Below are 27536 nucleotides of genomic sequence, written 5' to 3' on the forward strand. Positions count from 1 at the left end.
GCTGTCCACTTACTAAGATAATGTAAAACATAGATGTTTCTGAGAAAAGGCATTGTTTACATTTTGCCAAAAAGATATCAATAGTGGCTAATAGAAAACAGTCACAAAAAGCATTTTTCCTTAAGACCTTCGATTTTCATGATGATGCCAAACTGAATTCAGCATCAGATTGGCAGAATGGAGCAATTAATATGCAATGTTTCTCTATGAGAAGCCTTTTGATTGGACCAGAGCTCACCAATCTTGATGATGATGATGAGGATTATTATTATTATTATTATTATTATTATTATTATTTATATGGCGCCAGCAAATTCCATAGCGCTGTACAATGGGTGGACCAACAGATACGTAATTGTAATCAGACAAATGGACGCACAGGAACAGAGGGGTTAAGGGCCTCTGTTCCTGTGCGAGGTGCAGTTGCTGCAATGAGACTGCCCAAGCACTGAATTACAAGTAAATTTAATTATTTATAGTTTTAGTGTTATTATTTTAATAATGGAGGGCCATTGCTTTCCAATAGAAAGCAAGAATCCAAATATATTTCAGGTTTAGAGAGTTGCTTTAAAGAGGAGATGTAACAAAAACTTTCCAAGGATGGAAATCATTAAAAACACTCATATGAGACAATATACCTTTGCATCGGACTATATAACTCTATATAGTATGTAGGAAAAAAGTAAAGATACAAACACTTCCTCATTGATACAGAGCTACCGGTACTTTAAAACTTCAAATATATTTAAAAAATAAATTCGTAAGTAAAGCATAAGTATTTTACAATATTGCCACTACGAGGTTAGGGAAAGGAAATAACTAATATGGGAATATATTACAGAAATGCCCTACAGAAAATTTAGTCCCCAAAAAAAGCCATATGCACAGCATAACCTCAAGCTCACATGCTCTGTGTTTTGACAGGTAGCAATAAAATTTAGACATGACAGAGTACACAAACAAACATCAAAACACTGGAAACAATGTATAGCAAAGAATAGTGGCAGTTCTACGCCTCCAGTAATATTGGGACTTTGTGAATAGCTAATGTGCCGGAAGAGACCCGAAGCAGAACAGTCCTTGAGCTGCGTCTTTGATATTTTTCTTCTGCCTGACTGCTTGCGTAACGTTCAGGAGGCAAAATAGACTGTCAGCATTCCTCCAAACCACTGGCCTGAGAAAGGGGCCAAGGTATGCCAGGCCAGAGGACCAGCAGGAACACACTGGCTAGTCCTGCAGGTCATAATGAACGGCAGGGTTTCCCTCTAACATAGGATCGTCATGCTGCCTGCCAGCTGGTGACTTATCAAATCCCAACAACTGCAACCTGTCAGCTGAACGCACAGAAGGCAGTGATGAGCATAAGCTGTTCTGGGCTTGTAGCAAAATAAGAGGCAAATCTAAACAGACAAGGAGAGAAACTTTCAGAAGCTGTGTGGTTTTCTGGGGTATCTTGTTTTTTCCAATGATCTGCAGAAATATTTATAATGATCTTTTTATTTTATTTTATATATCTTTTCAATACCAGGAGGGAGACACACAGTTTGTAAAATATACTGTTAAATGATAAAATTGTAAATTTGCTGATTTCTGTTAATTTGCATTAGCCTGCATGTGAACATACAGTGCAGCCCTTGCCCTTGCCAAACAGTCCTATTTTTCCTCTCTCATTAGTTCATGTTCCCGCAACCCCAGGCATCTCTTTGACACCTTTAATTCTCTTCTTCGCCCTGCTGTGGCCACCCTCAAAACTAACCTTACTTCTGATAACTTTGCATGTTACTTCACTGACAAGAAAGAACACCTAAGGAAAGAATTCTCCCCTCCTTGCCTTTCTGTTTCTCAATCACACATAGATCATGCCTTTCCTACCCTTCAGACATTCTCCCCAGCTACTGACCAAGAGGTGGCTGCTCTTCTTTGCTCCTCTCGCCCCACCACTTGCCCGCTCGATCCTGTCCCATCTCACCTTATCAGATCTCTCTCCACTTGTCTCGTGCCTTCTCTAACACACATCTTCAACTGCTCGCTCTCTTCTGGCATCGTCCCTGCTGACCTTAAACATGCCACTGTAGTACCTATACTAAAAAAACCATCCCTCGACTCATCCACCCTCTCTAACTACCGTCCCATATCCCTGCTCCCTTTTTCCTCAAAGCTTCTGGAAAGGCTTGTCTTTACCCGTGTGTCTCATTTCCTCAAATCCAACTCTCTCCTTGACCCCCTTCAATCTGGCTTCCGCCCTCTCCACTCTACAGAGACTGCCCTTATCAAAGTCACTAACGACCTAATCGCAGCTAAATCCAAAGGCCACTACTCCATACTAATTCTTCTTGACCTCTCAGCGGCCTTTGACACCGTTGATCATGCTCTCCTTCTTCAAACTCTTCAATCGCTTGGTCTCTGTGACTCTGTCCTCTCGTGGTTTTCCTCTTATCTCTCCCAACGCTCATTCAGTGTCTCCTTTTCTAATGATACCTCCTCCCCTCGCCCTGTCTCGGTTGGAGTCCCCCAAGGCTCCGTCCTTGGTCCCCTTCTATTTTCTCTTTATACTGCCTCTCTTGGCAAACTTATTACCTCTTTTGGATTCCACTACCACCTGTACGCTGATGACACCCAGCTATATCTCTCCTCCCCGGACCTCTCCCCTGCCGTCCTGCAACGTGTCACTGCTTGCCTTTCTTCCATCTCTGACTGGATGTCCTCCCGCTTTCTGAAACTCAATCTCTCAAAAACTGAGCTCCTTGTCTTTCCTCCTCCTAATACTGATCCTCCTCTTTCACTCTCCCTTCAAGTTTGTGGTACCAACATCAGTCCATCTTTGCAAGCACGCTGTCTTGGCGTCATACTTGACTCTGGTCTCACCTTTGAGCCTCACATCCAGCATGTTGCCAAATCCTGTAGATTCCATCTTAAAAACATAGCCCGCATCCGCCCCTTTCTTGCACCAGATACTACCAAGGAGCTTGTCCATGCTCTGGTAATTTCCCGCATGGATTACTGTAACCCTCTCCTGATTGGTCTTCCCAAAAGCCGTACTGCACCCCTACAGTCCGTAATGAACGCTGCTGCTAGACTGATTTTCCTCTCTAGTCGTTTCTCTCACACCTCACCCCTCTGCCAGTCCTTACATTGGCTTCCTGTATGCTATAGGAGTCAATTCAAGGTACTAACTCATACCTATAAAGCACTGAACAACTCTAGCCCCTCTTATATCTGCTCACAGATCCATAGGTATGTCCCTTCTCGGTCTCTCCGCTCTGCCCGTGACCACCTCCTGTCCGTTGTCCGCACTCGTACGGCCAACTCGCACTTGCAGGACTTCTCGCGGGCGGCTCCCTTCCTATGGAATAGCCTGCCTACCGCCATCAGACTCTCCCCTAGTCTTGCATCTTTTAAGAAGTGCCTTAAAACCCATCTCTTTAGGAAAGCATATGGCCTCCAAGACTAACCCTTACCTCACATATCTGTCTCTTGCCCTCTCCTAAAGGGCAGTCCACCTTATTTGATTGCAAATTCCTGTCCTAATGTGTTTTACACCCACCTCCTATAGAATGTAAGCTCGATCGAGCAGGGTCCTCTTCAACCTATTGTTCCTGTAAGTTTATTTGTAATTGTCCTATTTATAGTTAAATCCCTTCTCATAATATTGTAAAGCGCTACGGAATCTGTTGGCGCTATATAAATTGCAATAATAATAATAATAATAATAATAATAATAACAAGAAGCAATATTAATTCTAGAAGAGGTACAATAAGCAATGATCTATAGCCAAAGAGGGGAGTCAGCCTGACGTTCACAAATTTAATTTTTCTTATTATTTTCTAGGAAACAAGCTATATGTAAAGTATATATGTAAAGTATATGTAAAACTATATGTAAAGTGTCCAGTGTTTTAGGATAAATATATATGTGAAGAAAGTCTCTGGTATTCAAATGCATGACTTGGAAAGTCTGTTTCTGATTGGTCACGAAAATATATTCACTGCTATTTTACTGCAAAACATATATTCTACACAATAGCATACAAAACAGAAGGCAGAGAAGACTCTTCCAGCACAAAGACTTTAAAACATTAGAGGGACACTATAGTCACCAGAACCACTGCAGCTTAATGTAGTGATTGTGGTGTCTATAGCTGTCCCTGCAGACTCAGTAGTGTAAAAGCTGCCTTTTCAGAGAAAAGGGTAGTGTTTACATTGCTGCCTAGCAACACTTGTAGGTAGGTTCTGTCACTAAGTCGGCCACTAGAGGTGCATTGTGTACAGGATTGACTTATAAGGAAATGTTGATTGACGCAGCATGCCATTTTGCTGTGCATGTGCAATAGCCTCTCAATTCTTTTCTATGGGTAAACATTGGATTGGTATCAAAATTTTATATCAGCCATGGAGGCGGAGCCTAGCACAGTTATACCCGTGCGGCATGGGGAACAGGTAACAAATACCTTTTTACTCCATTCTGATGGTTGCCGTTCACCTAAAAATGTAGACCAGCACTATAGTGTTAGCAATATATCCTTTAGGAACGTATGCATATAAAATTTTGTCACTAAATATAATCAAAAGAAAAACGTATCACTAGTGTGGGATATATTTTATCACTGGAATTAATTTCTTATGAAATTTTCATGCATTTGTGCTAGTGTTTTTTGCCTCTTTGATTTGTTTTCTGACATATTGTTTAGAATCCTATTTTGAATGAATTGATTAATTAATCAATTAAATCAACTAAAAAAAGCAAGATAAAAAAAAAAAAGTGTAACCTTCGCTGGCATGCCACCCCCCCCTCTCCCCCAATAAATCAATACCAAGTTATTCCTGCAGCCCAATCCGCCTTCCATGACATCACTCCATCTTTAGTACAAGGTTGAGAGAGGGCTTAGAGCAGCATGGGGAGGGGAGACCTGCCATCATTAAACGCCTGTTGCCATCATGCTATGCTTGCTGCCATTTTTAATGCACGGATTCAACATTAGTCAACCCAGAACTCTCATTGTGGGCTGGCGGCTAATCATGTGTCCAGGGGTGAAGTCATACCTCTGGTAGCAACGCTAAATATCTCTGTGTGTACTGCATTTCATCCGGGAATGCTGTGCATACATCCCTTTGCAGTATGGCTACTAGTAACCCTCTAAATCAGGTTTATTCTATGATAAAGTTTGCATTGCTACCACAATATGTCAAAAGACAAATAGTCCTTAAAATACAGTAGAGAGTTTGCATTGCTACCACAATATGTCAAAAGACAAATAGTCCTTAAAATACAAAAAATGTGGCCCAACAAAACTTCAACAATACCCCTTAATTCAACAAGTTTATGGCATAAATACATTAACAAATGCAAGATTTGTGATACTTAGCCATCATGTCACTGAACACATCCAAAGATTATTGAAACAAACCGTTACACTGACTACCAACATCAAAGTAGCGAAAGTGGCAGGAGTAGTAAGGGACATGGTAGCCACTGTTTCTGCTTCATCTTATTGAAGGGGTTATAGTGTCTGAAGTGCCCTAGTGCTGTCCTTGCTTCATATTTACCATCACAAGATGAATGGCCGTTTTTAGTAAGTTATGACACAGAACAGAGGGGAGGATGTATAACACTGAGGCTAACAGAAATGTGGAGCAAACACCATGGAATCCAATAGAATCAGCACAAACAGTGCACTGATTTCCATGTTGAGAACTTCTCTTTTTTGATTCTACTTTCTTTTTTTTTTTTTTTATAAATGTCAATTAATATGTCCAATAATCCAAAAATCTTACCACACTCAGATGAACGGACGTTCCAGGTTCTGGGATCGGCAATCTGTACAATGTTTCAAGAAGTTCATTGCGCTGGTTATCCTATAGAGAGAAATTAACATTTACAAAAAAATAACATGTTTTATTAAGCCAATATTGCTTAAAGGAAATGGTTATCATTAAGACAGAATCCTTGAAAATGACAATAATGAAACTTAGAGGGTAGTGTGCTTTTATTTGTACTGATGATAATTTGGAAATATAAAGCAAGTCCGACAGTGGGATAGTCGTCGGGTGAACGGGAAACGGGTCCGCCCGCGGGCGGGAAAAAGAAAAGAAAAAGCGGTAAAACCGAGCCAGTTAAAAAGAAATATGAATAAAAATAAGTATAAATGAGAACATAGTGTAAGTGTAGTATATATAAAAATGTAAAGGAAAGTGGTAGATGAAAACTGAGAACACAGTTTAGGTAGACTCTGCTAGCTAGTAAGCTAGATCAGAGGAAATAAGATACGGAGAACTAGTATAAAAGTTCAAATAGGTATTTAAATCCAATAAGATCATAAAGCAGTATAATAGTATATGTATATAATGGAGGAACCCAAAAACTCTGACCTGTCTGCGATGGAGCAGTAAAGAAAGAGGAGGAGTAGCCTATTTTCTGGGAATACCTTACTTCCTATTGCATTTTTGATTGGTTAAACGTTTACTTTCTTTACTGCTGTGGAGTTTAGTAAAGAGAGATATGCAAAATAGGAAGCCTCCTGTCATGTGATAAAATTTGGAAATATAAAGCAATTCTATTTATATATTTTTTTTTTAATGAAGAAATTGCAAATACCTAAGACAAATCATAAAATCTCACTTGTTGCCACCAACCTTATTATTTCAGGACTATAATTTGTTGTTTACCCATGCATTAGTAGTGTTTTTTTTTTTTTTAAATTCTTTATTTTTGCTGTGCACATGATAACACAAAGGCTTGCAATGCCATAACAACATAAACAAGCAATGATGTCAACGCAGGACATATACATGGCATGAAAAAAGTGGCACATTTTTTTTTTAGAAGTATAATATCAAATGACGGTAAGAGCATCGCTTAATATGCGTTAGCGTAGAAACATGGTTAGTAAGCTAGATTACTGAGGCATGTACAAAGCTAGGGTAAAAGATTTATGGGAGACCATAGCATTGTTGTCTACCACACAGCAAGTAACCCAGATAGGTGTGGGCCATCAGGGGGTTCTGCGGCATAGAGGTTGCAGCCTCAGTAGGCAGATTGTGCTTAGACACATAGCGTGTAGACAGATAGTGTATGGGTAAATAGCGTAAGGGCAAATAGTGCATAGGCGACTAGTGCACATCTTAATGCGTCAGAGTAAATAAGCAATAATGTCAACGTAGTATATATCCATGGCATGAATAAGTGGCACAGTTGTAAACAACAAAATTATAGTAGCAAGTAACGTTAAGGGTGTCGCTTAATATGCGTTAGCGTAGGTACACGGTTATTAAACAAGAGTATTGAGGCATGTACAGAGCTAGGGTGCAAGATTTATGGGAGACCATAGCATTTTTGACTACTACACAGCAAGTAGGTGGTTCTGCACCATGGAGGCTGCAGCCTTAGTAGGTAGATTGTGCTTAGGCACATAGCATATAGACAAACAGCACATGGGCAAATAGTGCTTAGGCAAATAGTGAGTTATGGATAATGCAAATAATGGTACAAACAATAGTAATTAGGCAGCGAAATAATGCAGCACAGTGTCAGTCCTGAGAGGGCTGGTGAAAAGAAAAAAAAAATAGAAAAACATAATAAAAAACGAGTAAGGCCCATACTCTGTGCGCCCAGTGGGTATCAGTCATTCTATGCCTCTCGGCGGCTTTGAGCTGGAGACTGGCCATTCTGCTTCCCCAGTAGTCTCGTGTGCCATCCGGTAGGTTCGCTGTGAGTGCTGGTACGTGGGTGTGCGGGTGCTGCTGTTGTTGCCCCACGGCTTGCTTGAGTTGCTTCGGGAGCCGGCTCTGGTGGTACCCCAAGGGATATGTTGCCGTGCTGTTGCTTGTGTAGCATCGTTTTTTATGTAGTGTCGGACCTTGCTGCCTTGGGAGTCGGAGCGTTGGGCGGGTGAGGCTCTGGTTTGCTTTATTTGCTTCGTATCTCTCTGGCATTTTGTGAGGGTGCATGTCGGTGTCTGGTAGGCTTGTTGCCGTTTCCCGCCGTTTTGAGCTCTGAGGGTGGCTCTGTCTGGAGGCCTCTCTGGGAGCTCGAGGTGGGCCTCTACTCAGGCGGCGTCGGGTAGCCGGGCGGATCCACGCCGCCACACTTTGCATCACCAGCTTGAAGTGTCGACCTCTGGCGTGGAGCGATGTCCAGAGTCTGGTTCAAAGCTGGTCAAAGAATGCTTGGGTTGTTCGGCGAGGGCGTTTTGTGCCGCCATCCTGCGTGGGCCCCTGGGGGCTTGTACTTTTGTGTGCCTAGTCGCTTGTTTGAGCCGCTGTGTGGGGGTAGTCGTCCCCAGCGAGGACCGGGATAACCCCCGCCGGTCCGGGGGGGGGGGGGGGGGGGGGGGGGTAGCAGGGCATCATTCGAGCGAGTCTGGTGAGCATATCCCGTGCCGGGAGATCGCCCGCTTCCCCCAGGCCTCAGGCTCTGCTCCAGTGTAGGCCGCATAGACTGTGTAGGTGCTCCGTCTGTTTGTCGGTACGGGACAGATATCAATCTGCTCCTTGTGTGGTCCTGTTTCAGCTTTTGGGCACTTTGTGCTGCTGGCATGGGTAGATTAACCAGGAGATTCGTTTTTGTGATCGCTGGCTTGAGAGCTCTCATTGAGCACGTCCGGCCATCTTGGCTGTCAGGCCCCACCCCGCATTAGTAGTGTTTTTAATTAAATCAAACTAAATTAAAGTATAATGTTAGATTTAAGGCAGCAGAACATGCCTGACCACAGAAACAAAATTCGAAAAGTACTGAGCAAGATAAACTAATAAAAACTATTATAACCATAAGCCCCCCAATAATAGCATAGGGGATATCTGCTTCACCAACCCAAACAAATACTTGTATATCATGGGCATGCATTAAACATCCATATGCATAGTTTTGTGACAGCTGTAAGATGTAAATCCCATAAACCTCTTTAGGCCTCCATTGGGATTAATTAAAAATCCAGTGGATACATTTATTAAAACATAAATACATACGTTAAAATTACAAAACAATAATATGGTGCCCACGTGCATGGCTCTTCCACTTCGATGCGCGTTTTGACCTCGGGCTTTCTCAATCCGAGTTGTTGGGTTCTTTCTCATCTCCTCCTTTTAAATCTATATCCTTCTTTGTGATTCACTCTGTTGATATTTTCTTATCCAATCGGGATTGTGGGGAAGGTGGGTGTTGTCTCTCAAGCTGATCTCGTTCATCAGTCCTATTCCCGGAAGTGATGTGGTGTCCGTTCGTCCCTTTCGTTTCTCCGTTCTCCATCTTGTTTACTGGCGTTTCTTATCTTTTTCTATGTAAGGATTAGTAGCCATAATCCTCTTAATATCTGGAAGGTCATATATGGCTATTTTGAAATAGGGAATTAGATTGTCCGTTCGGCCCACATAGAAATGGTATTTATTTCACAATAAAATATAAATAAATTATAAAAATCGAGACAAATGAAGGTGGATCACTCCTAAATATAGGGGAGAAACCAGCCTCAGAGAAAATACCTCAAGTAAAACTCAATATAGGGTAATACACTTTATTGAAAACAAGAATAAGCACATACAACACATAGAAATTGTGTAAATCCAAACGATTGGGCTGCCGATGCATATATTTTGACTTTAAAATTTACTTTGATAGCAATCCCTTCAAAGCAATACCTTCATAGCTCTATTAGATTTATGATCTCTCTAGTCTAGGGGGGCTGTCTCGAAGCAGCAGGAGGGAGTTTGTCGCTAGCTTAGCAATTTATACTGATTACTTTTTTTAACTTTTCAAGTGTTTGCTGTCTCTCCCCTCTTTACTCTGGTGTGTTTCTGCATCTACCCCTTACACACCTTATACTTTAGATGTCTGTAGTATATCTGTAAGGGGGTTGATCCAGATAGCCCCGAGTTCGGGGCTGGCGTGCCGAAGTGCTAACCGTATCACCTATGGTTACCCTTTTCTATGAAAAACTGTGTCCCCAACTATATTTTAGCATTGTTGTGGTTTGGAATACACTCGATCGTATAAAAGCTATGTATATATAAACATATACACAGACAATATGTACATATAAGCTTGTCAAAATGTGAAAAATAATGAATTGCTAAAACTATATATTTAACATAAAAAGATAGATGTTCTAATATTCTTCTTTCTACCTGATGAATATTTGACCAAAGTATCCAACGATTTAATTGCTGCCAAATCTCGCGGCCATTACTCTATCCTAATTCTCCTTGATCTTTCTGCTGCATTTGACACTGTTAATCATCAACAGCTTCTCCATAATTTTGGTCTATGGGATACTGCTCTCTCCTGGTGCTCCTCCTACCTCTCCCAGCGCTCTTGTAGTGTTTCTTTCTCTGACTCTGCCTCTTTCCCCCCAACCACGCTCTGTCGGCGTCCCCCAAGGTTTTGTCCTTGGTCCCCTACTGTTTTCTATCTATACTGTCTCCCTTGGTAAACTCATCAGCTCCTTTGACTTCCGTTATCATTTCTATGCAGATGACACTCAAATCTACCTGTCCACTCCTGATCTCTCTCGGCCCATCTTGACTCGTGTCTCTGACTGCCTCTTTGCGATTTCCAACTGGATGGCTGCTCACTTCCTTAATTAACCCCTTAAGGATACATGACATGTGTGACATGTCATGATTCCCTTTTATTCCAGAAGTTTGGCCCTTAAGGGGTTAAACTCAACCTGTCCAAAACAGAACTTCTGGTCTTTTCTCCCTTAAGTGTTAACACTCTCGTGTCTGTCCCCTCCAAGTCAACAGCGCTACCATCACCTCTACCTTGCAGGCTCGCTGCCTGGGTGTTCTTTTTTACTCCAACCCCTCACGTCCAATCGCCAAATCCTGTCGCTTCCATCTCAAAAACATAGCATGCATCCGCCCCTATTTAACGCCAATGCGGCTAAGGTGCTGGTCCATGCTGCTGTTTTCTCTCGCCTTGAATATCGCTATCCCCTTCTCAGTGGTCTTACGTGTTCCCATATTGCACCGCTGCAATCTATAATGAATGCGGTGGTGAGTCTCATTTTCATGTCCACTTGCACCTCCCACGCCCCCCCTGCTCTGTCAGTCCCTGCATTGGCTTCCAGTTAGATATAGGGCTCAATTTAAGATTCTGGTGCATGCTTACAAGACCCTACATAATGCTGCTCCAACCTACCTATCCTCCCTAATACACAAGTATATCCCATCGAGGCCTCCACGCTATGCCAAAGACTTGCGTATATCCTCTGTCCGTATCCCACCTCTAATGCTCGCATCCAAGATTTGTCCAGGGCTGCACCTTATGTGGAACTCCCTTCCCTTCTCTGTAAGACTTTCAATCAGTCTCCACTCAAAAAATCATTGAAAATTCACTTCTTCAAGAAAGCATATCAATTAAACTGTTAGCAGGTTTTTATCCCCCACCCCCCATGATGACTCTCCTGCAATTGTCAAAATTACCTACTAAGCCCTCAGTGAATACTTTTCGAACAACCTACTTCATACCCCTACTTTTACCCTATGTGTCACTATACCCCACTCCCTCTAGAATGTAAGCTCATTGAGCAGGGCCCTCCACCTCTCTGTTCCTGTGCGTCCAGTTGTCTGGTTACAATTACATGTCTGTTAGTCCACCCATTGTACAGCGCTACGGAATCTGATGGCACTATATAAATAATAAAATAATAATAATAATATTTATGCATATCAGAAGTTTAAAAATGTCCTTTTCATTTAATTGTAACAGTCTGATTTAAAATGGTATATACAAATCAATACTTCATAAAAAATAATATAACTCAAAATCACTATTTAGTCCATCAGGTAAAAGAGAATTTAGGTTAAAAATCCCAAATATTTCCTATTTTACTCAAAGGCATTATTGATTTTTATCATGTGGGCCGAACGGACAATCTAATTCCCTATTTCAAAATGCCCACATTTGAACTTCCAGATATTAAGAGGATTATGGCTACTTATCCTTACATAGAAAAGATAAGAAACGCCAGTAAACAAGATGGAGAACTGAGAAACGAAAGGGACGAACGGACACCACATCACTTCCGGGAATAGGACTGACGAGCGAGATCAGCTTGAGAGACAACACCCACCTTCCCCGCAATCCCGATTGTATAAAAAATATTGACAGAACTAATCACAGAAGACACAATTTTAAAAGGAGGAAATGAGAAAGAACCCGACAACTTTGATTGAGAAAGCCCAATGGCAAAACACGTCTCGAAGTGGAAGAGCTGTGCATGTGGACACTATCTTATTGTTTTGTAATTTTGTCATATGTATTTATGCTTTAATACATTTATCCACTGGATTTTTCATTAATCCCAACGGCTGCTGATTTTATCTACCTCCAGCAAGGAAGGCTTTTACCCCCTTTAGTGCGTAACAGGCTTATATACCCAGAGCCAGGTTAATTTATATTGGCTCTGACAAAGGTGAGCAAGTTTAATTTGGTATATTCACTCTCACATTGTATTAGATGTACTACACTATAAGCAATCTTTTTGTGTTCTTATTTTGAGTCTACGAGAAAAGAAACAAAAAGAAGAGGGAAGGTGTCACCTTAATACACCAAAGTGGTTGTGATCTGAACCAGTCCCACACTTGACTCTTCACTTGTGAGTTTGTCTTTTATACATTTATGTATATTATACCAAGTACTTAATATACTTCACTATTAGATTTTGTTCTACTTTTTTTTTTTTTATATATCTTCATCAGATAAACTGAGGGTTTACTAAGGGTGAGTGATAATATATAGCGCTCCACTTAAGGGATTAATGGTGGTTGTCACCTCTTAATTCTTATACAATACTCAAAGACTTGATGGATAGGAGAGATCTCCACAACAATGTTTCAACGGCTAATAGATTGACATTTTAAATATGTTTATTAGAAGTGCCTATTGTTATACACAGAGCACTTTGTCACATTAAAAAGGTCAAGTATCCAATGGGAATTATTTGTGTACTAACAACATTCAGGACATAACAATGAAAATGCAAAAATTCGAAATATACAAAATTTGCCTGCCTGTCCAATCAGATCTCTGAAGGTTTGCCATAATTTGACCAACAAGTAATTATTCACACACGTTTCTGAATAACACATGTTAGCTGATCAACTCTATTTTAATTAAATAAATTTCAACTGCAGCCCGGACCACATGATGTCATAGGACCAGTGGGAAACCACGGTCTTTTCCAAACCATTGTTTGGCATGTGCTGTTCATATGAACAAGAAAACTTACTTTACTTCAATGATTTAGTTTTAGATTTGAAAAACCTTTCATTTTCTGCATGTAGTAACAGTGAAACTCTTGTTCCCAGTGTAAGATACAGACATCTTTTTTCTAGGACTAGAATGCCACAAGTGTCATGTAATTTAAACAATGGATATACATAGAACATGAGGTACATTGGTTTTGTAAGGAAAATTATGGTTTATGGTACATGGTACTTATGTTCTAAATATTGTTGCTTGTGCCACAGGATAAGGTTCCTTTTCCTCTGAACCAGCTTGTGTATAATCAAATGAAATAAACCTCAGCACAAAGCAATGTCATCTTGTGGTGGCTTATTATTACATCAAACGTGAAAAAGGCAATGTTACGACAATTATTTGTGTCTGTCCCAAGCCAAAGTTTAAATTGCATTATACAAAGTGTTATATGGGTACCGTATATATTCGTCTATAAGTTGAATGCAGTTTTTTGACCAACAATTGTGAAATATGCTATGACTCGTGGATAAGTTGAGGGTACGTGTTCCCTTATTTGTACCTTGTTTTGTCTGATATCCCCCTCCATTTGAACGGAATTGTTCCCTTATGTTTGGTTACCGAACAGACTCTGTGTTCAGGGCCATCTTTAACATGTGGCAAACAGAGCAGCTGCCCCAGGCCCAGTTACAACTGGTGGGCCCAAAGCAGCTAGCCCGTGGCCCCGCCGCCCGCATTTACAAATTTCATTTTTATAAATTATTTCCCTAACGGTCCAGCGGTGCTGGTATTGCATACACTTAGGGCCACCCGGTGAGCAAGTTTTAGCAGGGGCCCGGTTGGCGCTGTGGCCCTTTAACAGCGCGACCAGGCCCTATGCTTAACGGCTGCATGGGAGGAAGTGACGACCGCAAATCCCTTCCTCCCACCTCAAAGACAATGAGCCGCGTGGGAGGCTGAGTCAAGATGCAGTAATGAGGGGGAGCAAGGAGATCCAAACCCCAACTCCCAACCAGCACACTGGACCCCAGGGAAGGTAGCCTCTTGTCAAGGTAGGAAACTGAAGAGTGTTTGTCTGTGTGTGTGCCAGTATGCCTGTCTGTGTGTCAGTATGTATGTATGTGTGTGTGTGTCAGTATGTGTGTGTGTGTGTGTGTGTGTCAGTTTGGATGTATGTCTGTGTGTGTGTCAGTATGGATGTATGTCTGTGTGTGTCAGTATGGATGTATGTCTGTGTGTGTGTGTGTGTGTGTCAGTATGTCTGTGTGTGTGTCAGTATGGATGTATGTCAGTGTGTGTGTGTGTGTCAGTATGGATGTATGTCTGTGTGTGTGTGTGTGTCAGTATGGATGTATGTATGTGTGTCTGTCTGTGTGTCAGTTTGTATGTCTGTGGGTGGGTGTCAGTATGTATGTCTGTCTGTGTATCTCCAAAAACAAAATTGCAAAACCACCAGTGTTAAAGTGATATGTGCAAAATAATAAAACAACTTATTTTATAGGTATACAGCTTCCCACGGTTACCTCCCAGTTGGTAACCAAATAGCATAAGTACATACAAGATAGGAATTCAGGGATCCTGCTGATATACCTAAAATAAAGGACAGAACATAGTGCAATATTGTCTGGAACTATTATAAAATAAAATACTACATTACACTCACAAGTTTCAGATAGTAAGAGCGTATTATAGGTGCCTCCCCACGATGTAGATGGGGGGTTTGGAAAGCCTCCTTCAGTAATGACCGCAGGGTGCCCCGGCTACTAGGATGATCCAATAAGCCAGCCAAAACGAAAGCTCCCAAACAACGTTTTTTTATTCTTATGAACAGAATAGATTGCCTATTTTGGTTTATTGCATATTGATTATGGTTTTATACAAAAGCGGTCCCTGAGGAAGTTCTTTAACAAGAACGAAACACAGGACCTGTGGACGTTTTATATTTTATTTTATTTTTATGCTTTTATGCATTTGTACTCCTCCATATTCTGTTTGTATGAATAAAAAAAACGTTTTTTGGGAGCTTTCATTTTGGCTGGATCATTGGATACTCCTAGTAGCCGGGGCACCCTGCGGTCATTACTGAAGGAGGATCTCCAAACCCCCCATCTACATCGTGGGGAGGCATCTATAATACGCTCTTACTATATGGAACTTGTGAGTATAATGTAGTATTTTATTTTACAATAGTTCCAGACAATATTGCACTATGTTCTGTCCTTTTTTTTAGGTATATCAGCAGGATCCCTAAATTCCTATCTTGTATGTACTTATGTCTGTCTGTGTTTCAGTATGTTTCAGTATGTATGTCTGTGTGTGTCAGTATGTATGTCTGTGTGTATGTCAGTATGTTTGTGGGTGTGTGTGTCAGTATGCATGTCACAGTGTGTTAGTATGTCTGTCACAGTGTGTCAGTGTGTATATCTGTATGTTGTCAGTATGTCTGTCACAGTGTGTCAGTGTGTATACCCGTGTGTCAGTATGTCTGTCTGTGTGTATCCATGTCTGTATGTGTGTCAGTATGTCTGTCACAGTGTGTCTGTGTGTGTCAGTAAATCTGTGTGTGTGTGTGTTAGTGTGTGTATCTGTATGTTGTCAGTATGTATGTATCTGTTTGTGTGCCAGTGTGTATGCCTGTATCTGTGTGTCAGTGTGAATATCTGTGTATCTGTATGTAGTCAATGTGTGTATCTGTATGTGTGTCAGTGTGTATATGCATGTGTTGAATAGTATATGTGGAACTGCACTCACTCCCACAAATCTGAGCCAGGGTGCTTGCTGAGCCGGAATCAAACACCAAATTTCCAAACATTAGTAAAGTAATAGAGGTCCAGGCCCTCCTTGGTTCAAGACAGGCAATTTATTAGGAACCACAACAGCAACGTTTCGACCCCAAACATAATAAAACCAAACATAATAAAAACGAAATATAAAAAAAAAAAATAATGTTAGAAGTCAAAAGCTTTTAAACTTTCCAGTAAGTATAACATGCTTCCATAGAAGTCAGACAGTCATAACACAGAAATATGTTCTTCTTAACATACCTGTTTTTTTGAGGAATAATCTGCTGAGATGTTCAGAAGTTTGTAAAAGACTTCAAACCATGGGAGGTAGCTGGAAAAAAACACATGTGACAGACGTACCATAAATCTTACTGCTCATATTGTGTGCTTAGAAATATCTAAAATAACTTTACGTACAGGTGCCACTAGACATACATTTAGTGGTGTATGCCCAGTGTTAAATGGGGTGAGTTCTAGATAAACACGCTCAGAGTTATTCACTAAACAAGCAATTGCTGGGCGTTTACATGGAAATTAAAATTGTAGATCAAAGCGGAACATTTTTGTGGACACTGTGTTGGTGAAGAACACTGACAATAAAACTCCTAACACAAAATTTATGTTTAACCATTAATATCACAACATTCCCATTTTGCAATTATTCACAAATGTATTAAAGGGCATAATAATTTTCTAAACGTGTGCAGTATCTAGAGTGGCAAAATAACTTCTTACTCAGGGCCAGCAAGTTTTGAGAGATAACCTAGGTCATTGTCTATGGAGATTGACAGCTTGTAGGGGGTCAATTCTTTGAAGACAATCAGTGAAAATAAAAGAACATATATTAAATATACTGGAACAAGTAACTTTGGACAAAATAAATGTATTGATTTCCCATTGTCTATATTATTTAGTCTTATTTCATTTTTTTTTTCAAAATCTTTATTGAAGGTTTTCATTGCATTATAAGCATACAAAAAGAACAAAAGAATGATACACATCAAAACAGGTGCTTCAATCAATGTAGTATCATCCAGAAGATAACTAAGTTACATCAAGTATAACCAAAATGAATAGAGAAACAAAGATAAAAACAAGGGATGAAAATAAATAAATAAATAAACCTGGGGGTGACAGATTAAGAGTAAAGAGGAGTAAGTCCAAAATGTGTCTCTATGAGGAAAGTACAGTGTCTCCGTGCACACTGTGCAGCACTGCCCCAGAAGCACCTCTAGTAGCCAAATAAAGAGTGTCCAATCAAGGTATCCCTAGGCTGTAATGTAAATACTGCATTTTCTCTGAAATAAACAGTGTTTAGTGCAAAAAACCTGAAGGGAATGAGTATACTCACCAGAACAAATACAATAAGCTGTAGTTGTTCTGGAGACTATGATGTCCCTTTAATAACAGCTGGCCTCTCTGAAGACCAAACATTTCTCATTTGTTTATTGAAGATATTTTAATCTGATCAACTGTTTGACCAGAACTATTAAAGGATAGAATCTTAATTTAAAACAGGTAACTATGTAAGTATATTTAAAAGACGTGCTATGTATCTTTCTAACATTTGCATTTACAAAGTTCACAAAAGTCAAGCTTTTTGAGAATGTAAGTAATGCAGTCATGGAGTTATAGATAAAATTCTAAAACATTTTAGAGAGCAGTAGAGACATATTTAAAATGGAACTTTGATGTTTGTCAAACCTGTAAAATAGCAAATAGCTTAATCCAGGTTGGCAAAAAAAAGGTAGATCCCCAGTCCAGAAGCAGGCAAAACATCACTATTACAACAGCTGTGGATCCATCTTTTGTTAATGCTCCCTTCATCTATTTTGGTAGCAAATGCCATTTTTTTTTGCACTAAACACATGTCCAATCCAATGTTAACATTGACATGAACATATATTATAAATAAACGCTTACATAATGACTTTTCAGATTTTTTTTAAAGGCCAGGCTCTGCTGCATGGCTTTCGTTACATACCGTTAAATAAATACATTTTAAAAATCTATGTAATTCCATTAACGTGGAATTCTCTCAATGTGTGAATGAGGGAGCATGGCGCCTTGTAGCCCCCCCTCCACTCACAGATACAAAGAGTGGATTCAGTGATAGAGCTGGAGAGATTGTTAAGCGTTTACATGATATGACTATATTCTGCCAACTGTAAGGGGATCTGTGCCCTCATGGTTAGTAACTGCACAGCTTGCAGTAATAAATGAAGTGAGATGTAATTTACGTGACAGATGAGTGAGCGGCACTAATGTTTGTCTGAAGCCTGCAAGTACTACTGTAAAATTTAAGTAGCTTATCAAAATATACTGATAAGCAACTTAACTTTTCTTGTTATATGACAGTATTATCACTTCTGCTAATACATTTCAATCAGTGTGAGCTGCAGCTTGCTGGATACTGCCGAGTGGAAAACGATTACTAGTTTAAACAACCGTTGATGTAGCAGTTACTGTGTAAACATTTGGAAGGGATTAGGCAGCAGAAAGGTCCTTTTCGTATAAACAAACATCTCCGAGATTGAATCGACTGAAGGAGTACCAAGAAATCTTCCCTGTAAAAGGACTTGGAGAAGGAGATTAAGGACCTTTTAGTAAACAGAAGGATTACACGACCCTTATCATGGGAAGCTCTTTAGAGTTAGTTAAAAAATTGAGAGAACAAGGAAACAGCATTTAAAAGAAAATGAGCACTTTTCAGAGACTTGAAAATGTCTTCAGAACTTATTTCTTTAGTTGGAAAAAAGTGAAAAGCAGACCTTAATTGCTCAACTACAATGTTTCGTAAAAGTCTTCCGTTTTTAATCCTGTCGCAGGCAGAGATGGAACCTATTATTTATTTTTTCTCCTGAAATCTGTGTGTATGTATATACATCAGACATTCATTTTCACTCTTAACGTTTGTTTTTGTTTTTTTATCTTAAAGATTTTTAGGAATAAATTCTTCACAGCTTAGATTTTCATAAAATAAAAGTAACAAGAAAAAGAAGGAAAGTCACTGAGGAGCACCCTAGACGATTAAATAAGAAATACATTTAAATATGTTCTTAAATCCTAGAATGATCAGCGAGACTGCATAATCACACAGCTTCGCTTCAGCAACGAAAACAAAATATATAAAGGATTTCACAAAATGTGTATCACAATTAATTTTGAGAAAAATACAGTAACTTTACTGGTGTCTAACTTTCCTAACAACATTGACTGCTAATCCTTTAAAATTCTTCTAAGTGTTCTAGGAATATAAACATTTACAGAAAGAACACTATATAGACAGAATTGTGTAAGGAAGGTTTATGAAACTTTAAGGGTGGAATATTCTTGCTTTAAAAACACTGGTATACATTAGGAGACTGCAGAAAACCCGGCTATTTAACACCAAATGTGAGCCATCAGCCATATTTTCCCTTAAAACAGATGCCAGTTTATACTTTTTGCCATCTCAATAACTTAGATGTCACTTGTAATGTTCAAAGTACTTTGAATATGCTTTGTTTGCTTTTGAGATTTCACACAGTTTATTTTTTTCTTGTCTTCCCCTTTGTTCCAAATTTAATTCTATTGTGTATGTTTACACATCTTTCAATAAAAAACCTAAATAAAAGTTACACAAACCCAATGGTATTTATTTACTGTGAACAACATTTTAGAAATGTAAATCCTTTACAATCTGTCTTGCCGTAATCCACTTTTTTGTCATCTTGTGCACAGATTTCATGAATGGACATAAAAGAAATCCCTATGAATTATGATAGGTACACCCATCCTGGTTTCAACATAAGCAAAAAATTGTGAGTACAATACCTCTCTCTTATATGTATGTCAACACAGCTATGGTTCCTCACTCTTTGTTCCTTCTAGTCACTCTGGGAAAACTCATTGCACTGAGGGAGTGCACTATGGGGTAAGCAGAAACTAGTAGCAACCGAGTAAAAGTGCAGTACATACACATTTATGAGCAATACATATCAAAGCCCATCTGTGCCATTTCACCTTCATGATGTGCAAATTGGTTTTCCATTAATCTTAAGAATCTAGAAATGTAGGGTTTATTGCAAAGTCACATAGGTCTAATGCCATGGAGCAGATAGAGCTAACTTTTTATTTTTATTTTAAATTACATAAGGACCTAAAGGGGTCCTGATATGTATTGTCACCTTTAATTCACACCCTTACAATTCTATTTAAAACATTGTTGTGCATGTTTGTTAACAAAGATAATCTCAGTTTTAGCCAAATTCTGTAATTCTGATAAAATTCTGCAGATGACCACACTTTTACTTACTAAAAATAGTTTTTATTTATATCACAGAATGTACATAACCATTTATGTGAAAGACACCAGTGTGTAGCATATAACATGTCACATTATGTCACTTTAATGTCAGCTACTAGCGTCATAAATGACAGTATTGTGAACCAGTAACATTAATGACACAGTATTGTGAACCAGTAACATAAATTACATAGTTTTGTGAACCAGTAACATAAATTACATAGTATTGTGAACCAGTAACATAAATTACATAGTATTGTGAACCAGTAACATTAATGACACAGTATTGTGAACCAGTAACATTAATGACACAGCATTGTGAACCAGTAACATAAATGGCACAGTATTGTGAACCAGTAACATAAATGACACAGTATTGTGAACCAGTAACATAAATGACACAGTATTGTGAACCAGTAACATAAATTAAATAGTATTGTGAACCAGTAACATATATTAAATAGTATTGTGAACCAGTAACATAAATGACACAATATTGTAAACCAGTAACATAAATGACACAGTATTGTGAACCAGTAACATTAATGGCACAGTATTGTGAACCAGTAACATTAATGACACAGTATTGTGAACCAGTAACATAAATGACACAGTATTGTGAAACAGTAACATAAATGACACAGTATTATGAACCAGTAACATAAATGACACAGTATCGTGAACCAGTAACATAAATGACACAGTATTGTGAACCAGTAACATAAATGACACAGTATTGTGAACCAGTAACATAAATGACACAGTATTGTGAAACAGTAACATAAATGACACAGTATTGTGAACCAGTAACATAAATGACACAGTATTGTGAACCAGTAACATAAATGACACAGTATTGTGAACCAGTAACATAAATGAAACAGTATTGTGAAACAGTAACATTAATGACACAGTTTTGTGAACCAGTAACATTAATGACACAGTATTATGAACCAGTAACATAAATGACACAGTATTGTGAACCAGTAACATAAATGGCACAGTATTGTGAACCAGTAACATAAATGACACAGTATTGTGAACCAGTAACATAAATGACACAGTATTGTGAACCAGTAACATAAATGGCACAGTATTGTGAACCAGTAACATAAATGACACAGTATTGTGAACCAGTAACATAAATGACACAGTATTGTGAACCAGTAACATAAATGACACAGTATTGTGAAACAGTAACATAAATGACACAGTTTTGTGAAACAGTAACATTTGTGATCAAAGGAGATTGAATAAAGGTGAAATTATCTGGTCTATTTCTAATGCTCAGTGCTTAAAAGAGGTTCACCCCAAAAATTGCTAATGAAAGAATGTTGAGTGCATGAAAATGATCTTTAAATTTTATTTTCAAAAATTGGTAGATTTTTTTTTTTTTTTTTTTTTTTTTGGGGGGGGATACTTTTATCGGGCAACAAAATACAGAAAGAGTGTGTATTGTGTGTTTTGTTCTCCTTGGTGTTGTTTCTGGCACTTTTTTTGCCATGAACAATAGGAGTGGTTGGTTATTCACAAGCTTCCAATAACAGAGGAATAATGGAAAGAGGCAATCTGTGTGCCGTCAATGTGAGAGTAACAAGGGATGATGGTAATTTGTGTGCCAAGTAGGGGAGGAAGAATGGGATGTTGGTACACTATGTTTGCATACTGAGTGTATATAGTGCAGGATGAATATTGGATGCTGGGTCAATGTGAATACCCACTACTGAAGGTGGCACCATGTGGAAGAGGAACAGATGATGATTGTGCTGCATGTATCCAGCGCCAAAAGAATGGTTGAAGAAACAACACTGTGTACATCCAGTGCCACTGGAATAGAGAGGAATGGCACACTGCATGCATTCAGTACCGTAAGAATAGAGAAGAATGGCACACTGTATGCATTCAATACCGTAGGAATAGAGAAGGATGACACAGTGTGCATTCAGTATCGTAGGAATAGAAAAGGATGGGACACAGTGTGCATTCAGTACCATAGGAATAGAGACAAATGGCACACGATGTGCATTCAGTACCATAGGAATAGAGAAGGATGGTACACTGTGTGCATTCTGTAACGTAGGGATAGTGAAGAATGTCACACTGCTTGCATTCAGTACTGTAGGAATAGAGGATGGCACACAGTGTGCATTCAGTACTGAAGGAATAGAGAAGAATGGCAGACTGTATGCATTCCGTACCATAGGATTAGAGAAGAATGGCACACTGCGTGCATTTAGTACAGTAGGAATAGAGAACAATGGCACACTGCATGCATTCAGTACTGTAGGAATATAGAAGAATGGTACACTGTGTGCATTCAGCACAGTAGGAATAGAGAAGAATGGCACACTGCGTGCATTTAATACCGTAGGAATAGAGGAGGATGGCACACAATGTGAATTCAGTACCATAGGATTAGAGAAGAATGGCACACTGCGTGCATTTAGTAACATAGGAATATAGAAGGATGGCACACTGCATGCATTCAGTACTGTAGGAATAGAGAAGAATTGCACACTGTATGCATTCAATACCGTAGGAATAGAGAAGGATGACACAGTGTGCATTCAGTACCGTAGGAATAGAGAAGGATGACACAGTGTGCATTCAATACCGTAGGAATAGAGAAGGATGACACAGTGTGCATTCAGTACCGTAGGTATAGAGAAAGATGGCACAGTGTGCTTTCAGTACCAGATGAATAGAGAAGGATGGCACACAGTGTGCATTCAGTACCGTAGGAATAGAGAAATATTGCACCTTGTGCATTCAGTACCATAGGAATAGATAAGGATGGCACACAGTGAGCATTCAATACTGTAGGAATAGAGAAGGATTGCACACTGCGTGCATTCTTTACCATAGGAATAGATAAGGATGGCACATAGTGTGCATTCAGAGTGAGAAGTGCATGAAAATGTAAAGTGAATTTCACAATTAAGGTCAAAATAGCTTAACAGGAAAACAAATGTCTAGATCAGCTTCAGTTTGGCTACTCTGGCCTAAATGTTTGAATTTAATTTGAAAAATCACCTAATAATCATGTAAATAACGCTGACACTGTACTACTACCACCTGTGTTGGAAAAATTAGAAGACAATACGGCAGTTTCTCATCTTCCTGAGTAAGGAGGGAACATGGTAATATCTGTGCATGCAGTTACCAACGAAGAAAGATGATGGCACTTTATCTGACAAACAGAATTATTCTGTGCACTTATATGCACATTATACGACTTGTGAAAAATGGAGGCTTGATAGCGCACAGTGTTTGTGCTTCTAATGTGTCTGTCATCTGATAGAATATTTCATATTAGCAGTGTCTGCAGGGTCTGTACTTGCTGCAACAAGTTAGCACCATTCAAACTAGCATATGTGCAATACCGCAGGTAGATTAAACACTGTGGTGAGTGCTCAGTGAATGTGGATTTCACAGAGAGCCTATACACATCACATTAGTCTCTGCAGTGCAAAGAGTGCAGAGAATGGATGTGCAGTGCACAGATTGGGTCTAATGATGGCAGTGTTGAGATATGTCAGGCAGAGATTTCCTCCATTAGAGTTCTCCATCAGAAGTTGATATATATCTGACAGCAAGAAGACGTTTAATGCTGACTGATTAACCTCTTGTTTGCCAGCATATTCATGACCATCATACTACATTGCTGAATAAAAGGCAGCAAAATGTAACATAAAAAATGCTCTTGGCAAACCATGGAAAAATAGGGTGAAGGATGAAGTATACTTTTGAACACACCATTTCACAACTCCTAATCAGAACATTTACCGCTTGCTCATGTGCTGATAAATTACAGATTTCCTAAAAAACCCATAAACTTAGAAGGACACAGCTGAACTGCTGCAAGCTTTACGTTTTCACCACCTATCAATGAGCAAATGTAGAAAGTATTTTCAGACTCATGCAAATGTTAGTGTGTTGCAGTTCTGTTCATGGACATTTAATTTTATTTATTAATCTATTTAACAATTCATACAGTCATGGGAAAAAGTACACTCTTTGATTTATATGGCTTTATATATCAGGACATATCAGGAAACATAGTTTTCCACTTTTGAATAATCTTTCCCACTGTAGAATGACTGTCTTTAAATTGTTTGGAAATGGCCTTATAGCCCTTCTCAGTTTGATGGGCTGCAACAATTGCTTCTTTAAGATCATTGCTAACACCTTTCCTACTTGGCACTGTGTTAACACACCTGAATGCTCCAGACCAGCAAACTCCTAACACATCATCTTTTTTAGAGGTGGTCACACTTGTTGATGATCAATGAATCTAGTGAATTTGATTAGCCGTTCCTGTCTGCTACTTGGCCTTTTAATTTCTATGGAAGCAGTAAGGGCGTACTTAGTTTTTATCACATGGCTTATCCATGTTGTCTTTAGTTTTCTTAACCCCTTAAGGACGCGGGACGGTTCAGGACCGTCATCGGCATTTTTGCGTTGCCGACCGACGACGGTCCTGAACCGTCCTAAATTTAAGAGGTACTTACCCGATCGCCGTCGTTCCCCCGGCGGCGATCGGCGTTGCTCCCGTTGTGGGGAGACTGCCTGCAGCCCAGACAGTCTCCCCATGGCGGATTAGGACCCCTGTGGCCATGTGATCGCCCAACAGGGCGACCACATGGTCACAATAGGTGTCCTAGACTCTGCCTGCAGGGGGACTGTCTGTGCTGACAGGCAGTCTCCCTGCCAGTGTAAAATCAAAAAAAATTAAAGTTATAGTGAATAAAAAAAAAAATATTATTATATATGTGTATATATATGATATATAGACATATATTATACCTATATAATATATGTCTATATATCATATATATAATGTCATGCTAAGTGTATTTTTATATTAATATGTACATATATTAATATAAAAATACACTTATAATTAATTTACACACGTATATATATAATATATATAATAACTATATATATATTGTATATATATATTATTATAAAATACGAATAATAAATAATTTAAATTAAATTTAAAAAATTAAAAATAATAATAAAAATTAAAAAAAAATATATATCTATACGAAATGTTATTCTAACTGTATTTTGATATTAATATATATATATTTATATCAAAATACACTTAGAATGAAATTGTATATATATCTATGTATATATAAATAAATAAAAAGTATACAAACTATTCATATGTCCATATACAAAATGACATAAATAATTATATAAATATACACGTAGACTTCAAATATATAAATATGCATATATATTTAAATTCCAGGTGCATATTTATGTAATATTTTTACATAATTAAGTTATTTTATTGATTGCAATTTAAGGGACCTGCCTGCCAACCCAGGCCAAAAGTCTAGAGAATTTAATTTGCTAGCACTGTATTTTACCCTGTAACGTTCTACGACACCCTAAAACCTGTACATGGGGGGTACTGTTTTACTCGGGAGACTTTGCTGAACACAAATATTAGTGATTCAAAACAGTAAAACGTATCACAGCGATGATATTGTCAGTGAAAGTGACTTTTTTTGCATTTTTCACACATAAACAGCACGTTTACTGATGATATAATTGTTGTGATACATTTTCCAGTTTTGAAACACTAATATTTGTGTTCAGCAAAGTCTCCTGAGTATAACAGTACCCCCCATGTACAGGTTTTATAGCGTTTTTGAAAGTTACAGGGTCAAATATATGGGTCAAATATTTTTACATTGAAAATGACCAGGTTGGTTACGTTGCCTTTGAGAGCGTATGGTAGCCCAGGAATGAGAATTACCCCCATGATGGCATACCATTTGCGAAAGAAGACAACCCAAGGTATTGCAAATGGGGTATGACCAGTCTTTTTTAGTAACCACTTGGTCACAAACACTGGCCAAAATTAGCGTTCAATTTAGTTTTTTACTTTTTTCACACACAAACAAATATGAACGCTAACTTTGGCCAGTGTTTGCGACTAAGTGGCTACTAAAAAAGTCTGGACATACCCCATATTGAATACCCTGGGTTGTCTACTTTAAAAAAAATATGTACATGTGGGGTGTTATTCAGCGATTTATGACAGATAATAGTGTTACAATGTCACTATTGATAAATTTTAAAAATATATGTTTTGAAACCGCAATATCCTACTTGTACTTATAGCCCTATAACATGCAAAAAAATAGCAAAAAGCATGTAAACACTGGGTATTTTTAAACTCAGGACAAAATTTTGAATCTATTTAGCAGTTTTTTTCATTCGCTTTTGTAGATGAATAAAAGATTTTTCACATAAAAGTCAAAAAACATGTATTTTTTTTCAATTTTTCATCATATTTTTTCATTTTTTAAAAATTAAATGACATGAGATTATATAAATAATGGTATGTAAAGAAAGCCCCTTTTGTCCTGAAAAAAACAATATATAATTTGTATATGAACAGTAAATGAGAGAGCGGAAAATTACAGCTAAACACAAACACCACAAAAGTGTAAAAAGATGCCTGGTCGCAAATGTACAACATCGCAAAAAAAGTCCAGTCCTTAAGGGGTTAAATAAATCATAACACTGTGTAAATTACATATGTTGTTGTTCATCCGAGGTTGTATTTACCTAATATTGAGACCTTCTAAGGAACAAATGAAAACTATATAATTCAAACAGGGTGTACTTTCTTTTTCCCATGACTTTCTATCAAAAAATGATACAATCAGTGAAATAAACAAACATTTTCATACTGTCATTGAGTTGCAATATAAAAAGATATACTAGAGGATTAAGACAGAAATGTTATTTAAAACAAATTTTAGAAGAATATAAGTTAAAATGAGCTATGTATTTTTCCTCAACAAAACGGATTGGGTTATAGCTAGGGGCCTATTACGAAGGAATCGGATCCTAAAGCCAAGCCAACAAATGAGTCTTTGGGTATTAGAGGATGTTTACATAAAGAGGTGTGTCTTCAGAAATTTGCAAAAGGATGAGAAATAGGAAGCTGAGTGGATGTGAGGTGGGAACTTGTTCCAATAGTAAGGGGCTCCAATAGGGTTTTAATGATTGACCTCCTGGTAGATCTTAGAATTGGATTTCAATAACGTGTCAGAGTATTGCCATACTGAACAAGGCGTTTAATTGTACAAACTTGCAGCCGATCTGATTTAGCAAAATTAGATTTGTAAAGTGTCTCTTTTCACTTTATTTTACAGAACATAAGATTGTTTGGAGCATGCTGTTGTGTAAAATGCACCTAGTTTTAACATTGTGAACACAAATAGTTGGTAATTTGTAA

General features: G+C 38.5%; 1 protein-coding gene across 1 annotated transcript in view; it reads right to left on the minus strand.

Annotated features, from left to right (window-relative positions):
* The window catches only part of DENND1A (DENN domain containing 1A), a 920735-nt gene that overhangs the window by 497351 nt on the left and 395848 nt on the right, over positions 1 to 27536 (minus strand). The window contains exons 6-7 of the mRNA XM_063432346.1: positions 16237 to 16306; positions 5773 to 5853 (exon numbers count right to left, since the gene is read on the minus strand). Coding sequence (XP_063288416.1) covers positions 5773 to 5853; positions 16237 to 16306 — 151 coding nt within the window. The remainder of the gene's footprint in view (positions 1 to 5772; positions 5854 to 16236; positions 16307 to 27536) is intronic.

The sequence above is a fragment of the Pelobates fuscus genome, chromosome 9 (assembly GCF_036172605.1).
Source record: "Pelobates fuscus isolate aPelFus1 chromosome 9, aPelFus1.pri, whole genome shotgun sequence".
Taxonomy (NCBI): domain Eukaryota; kingdom Metazoa; phylum Chordata; class Amphibia; order Anura; family Pelobatidae; genus Pelobates; species Pelobates fuscus.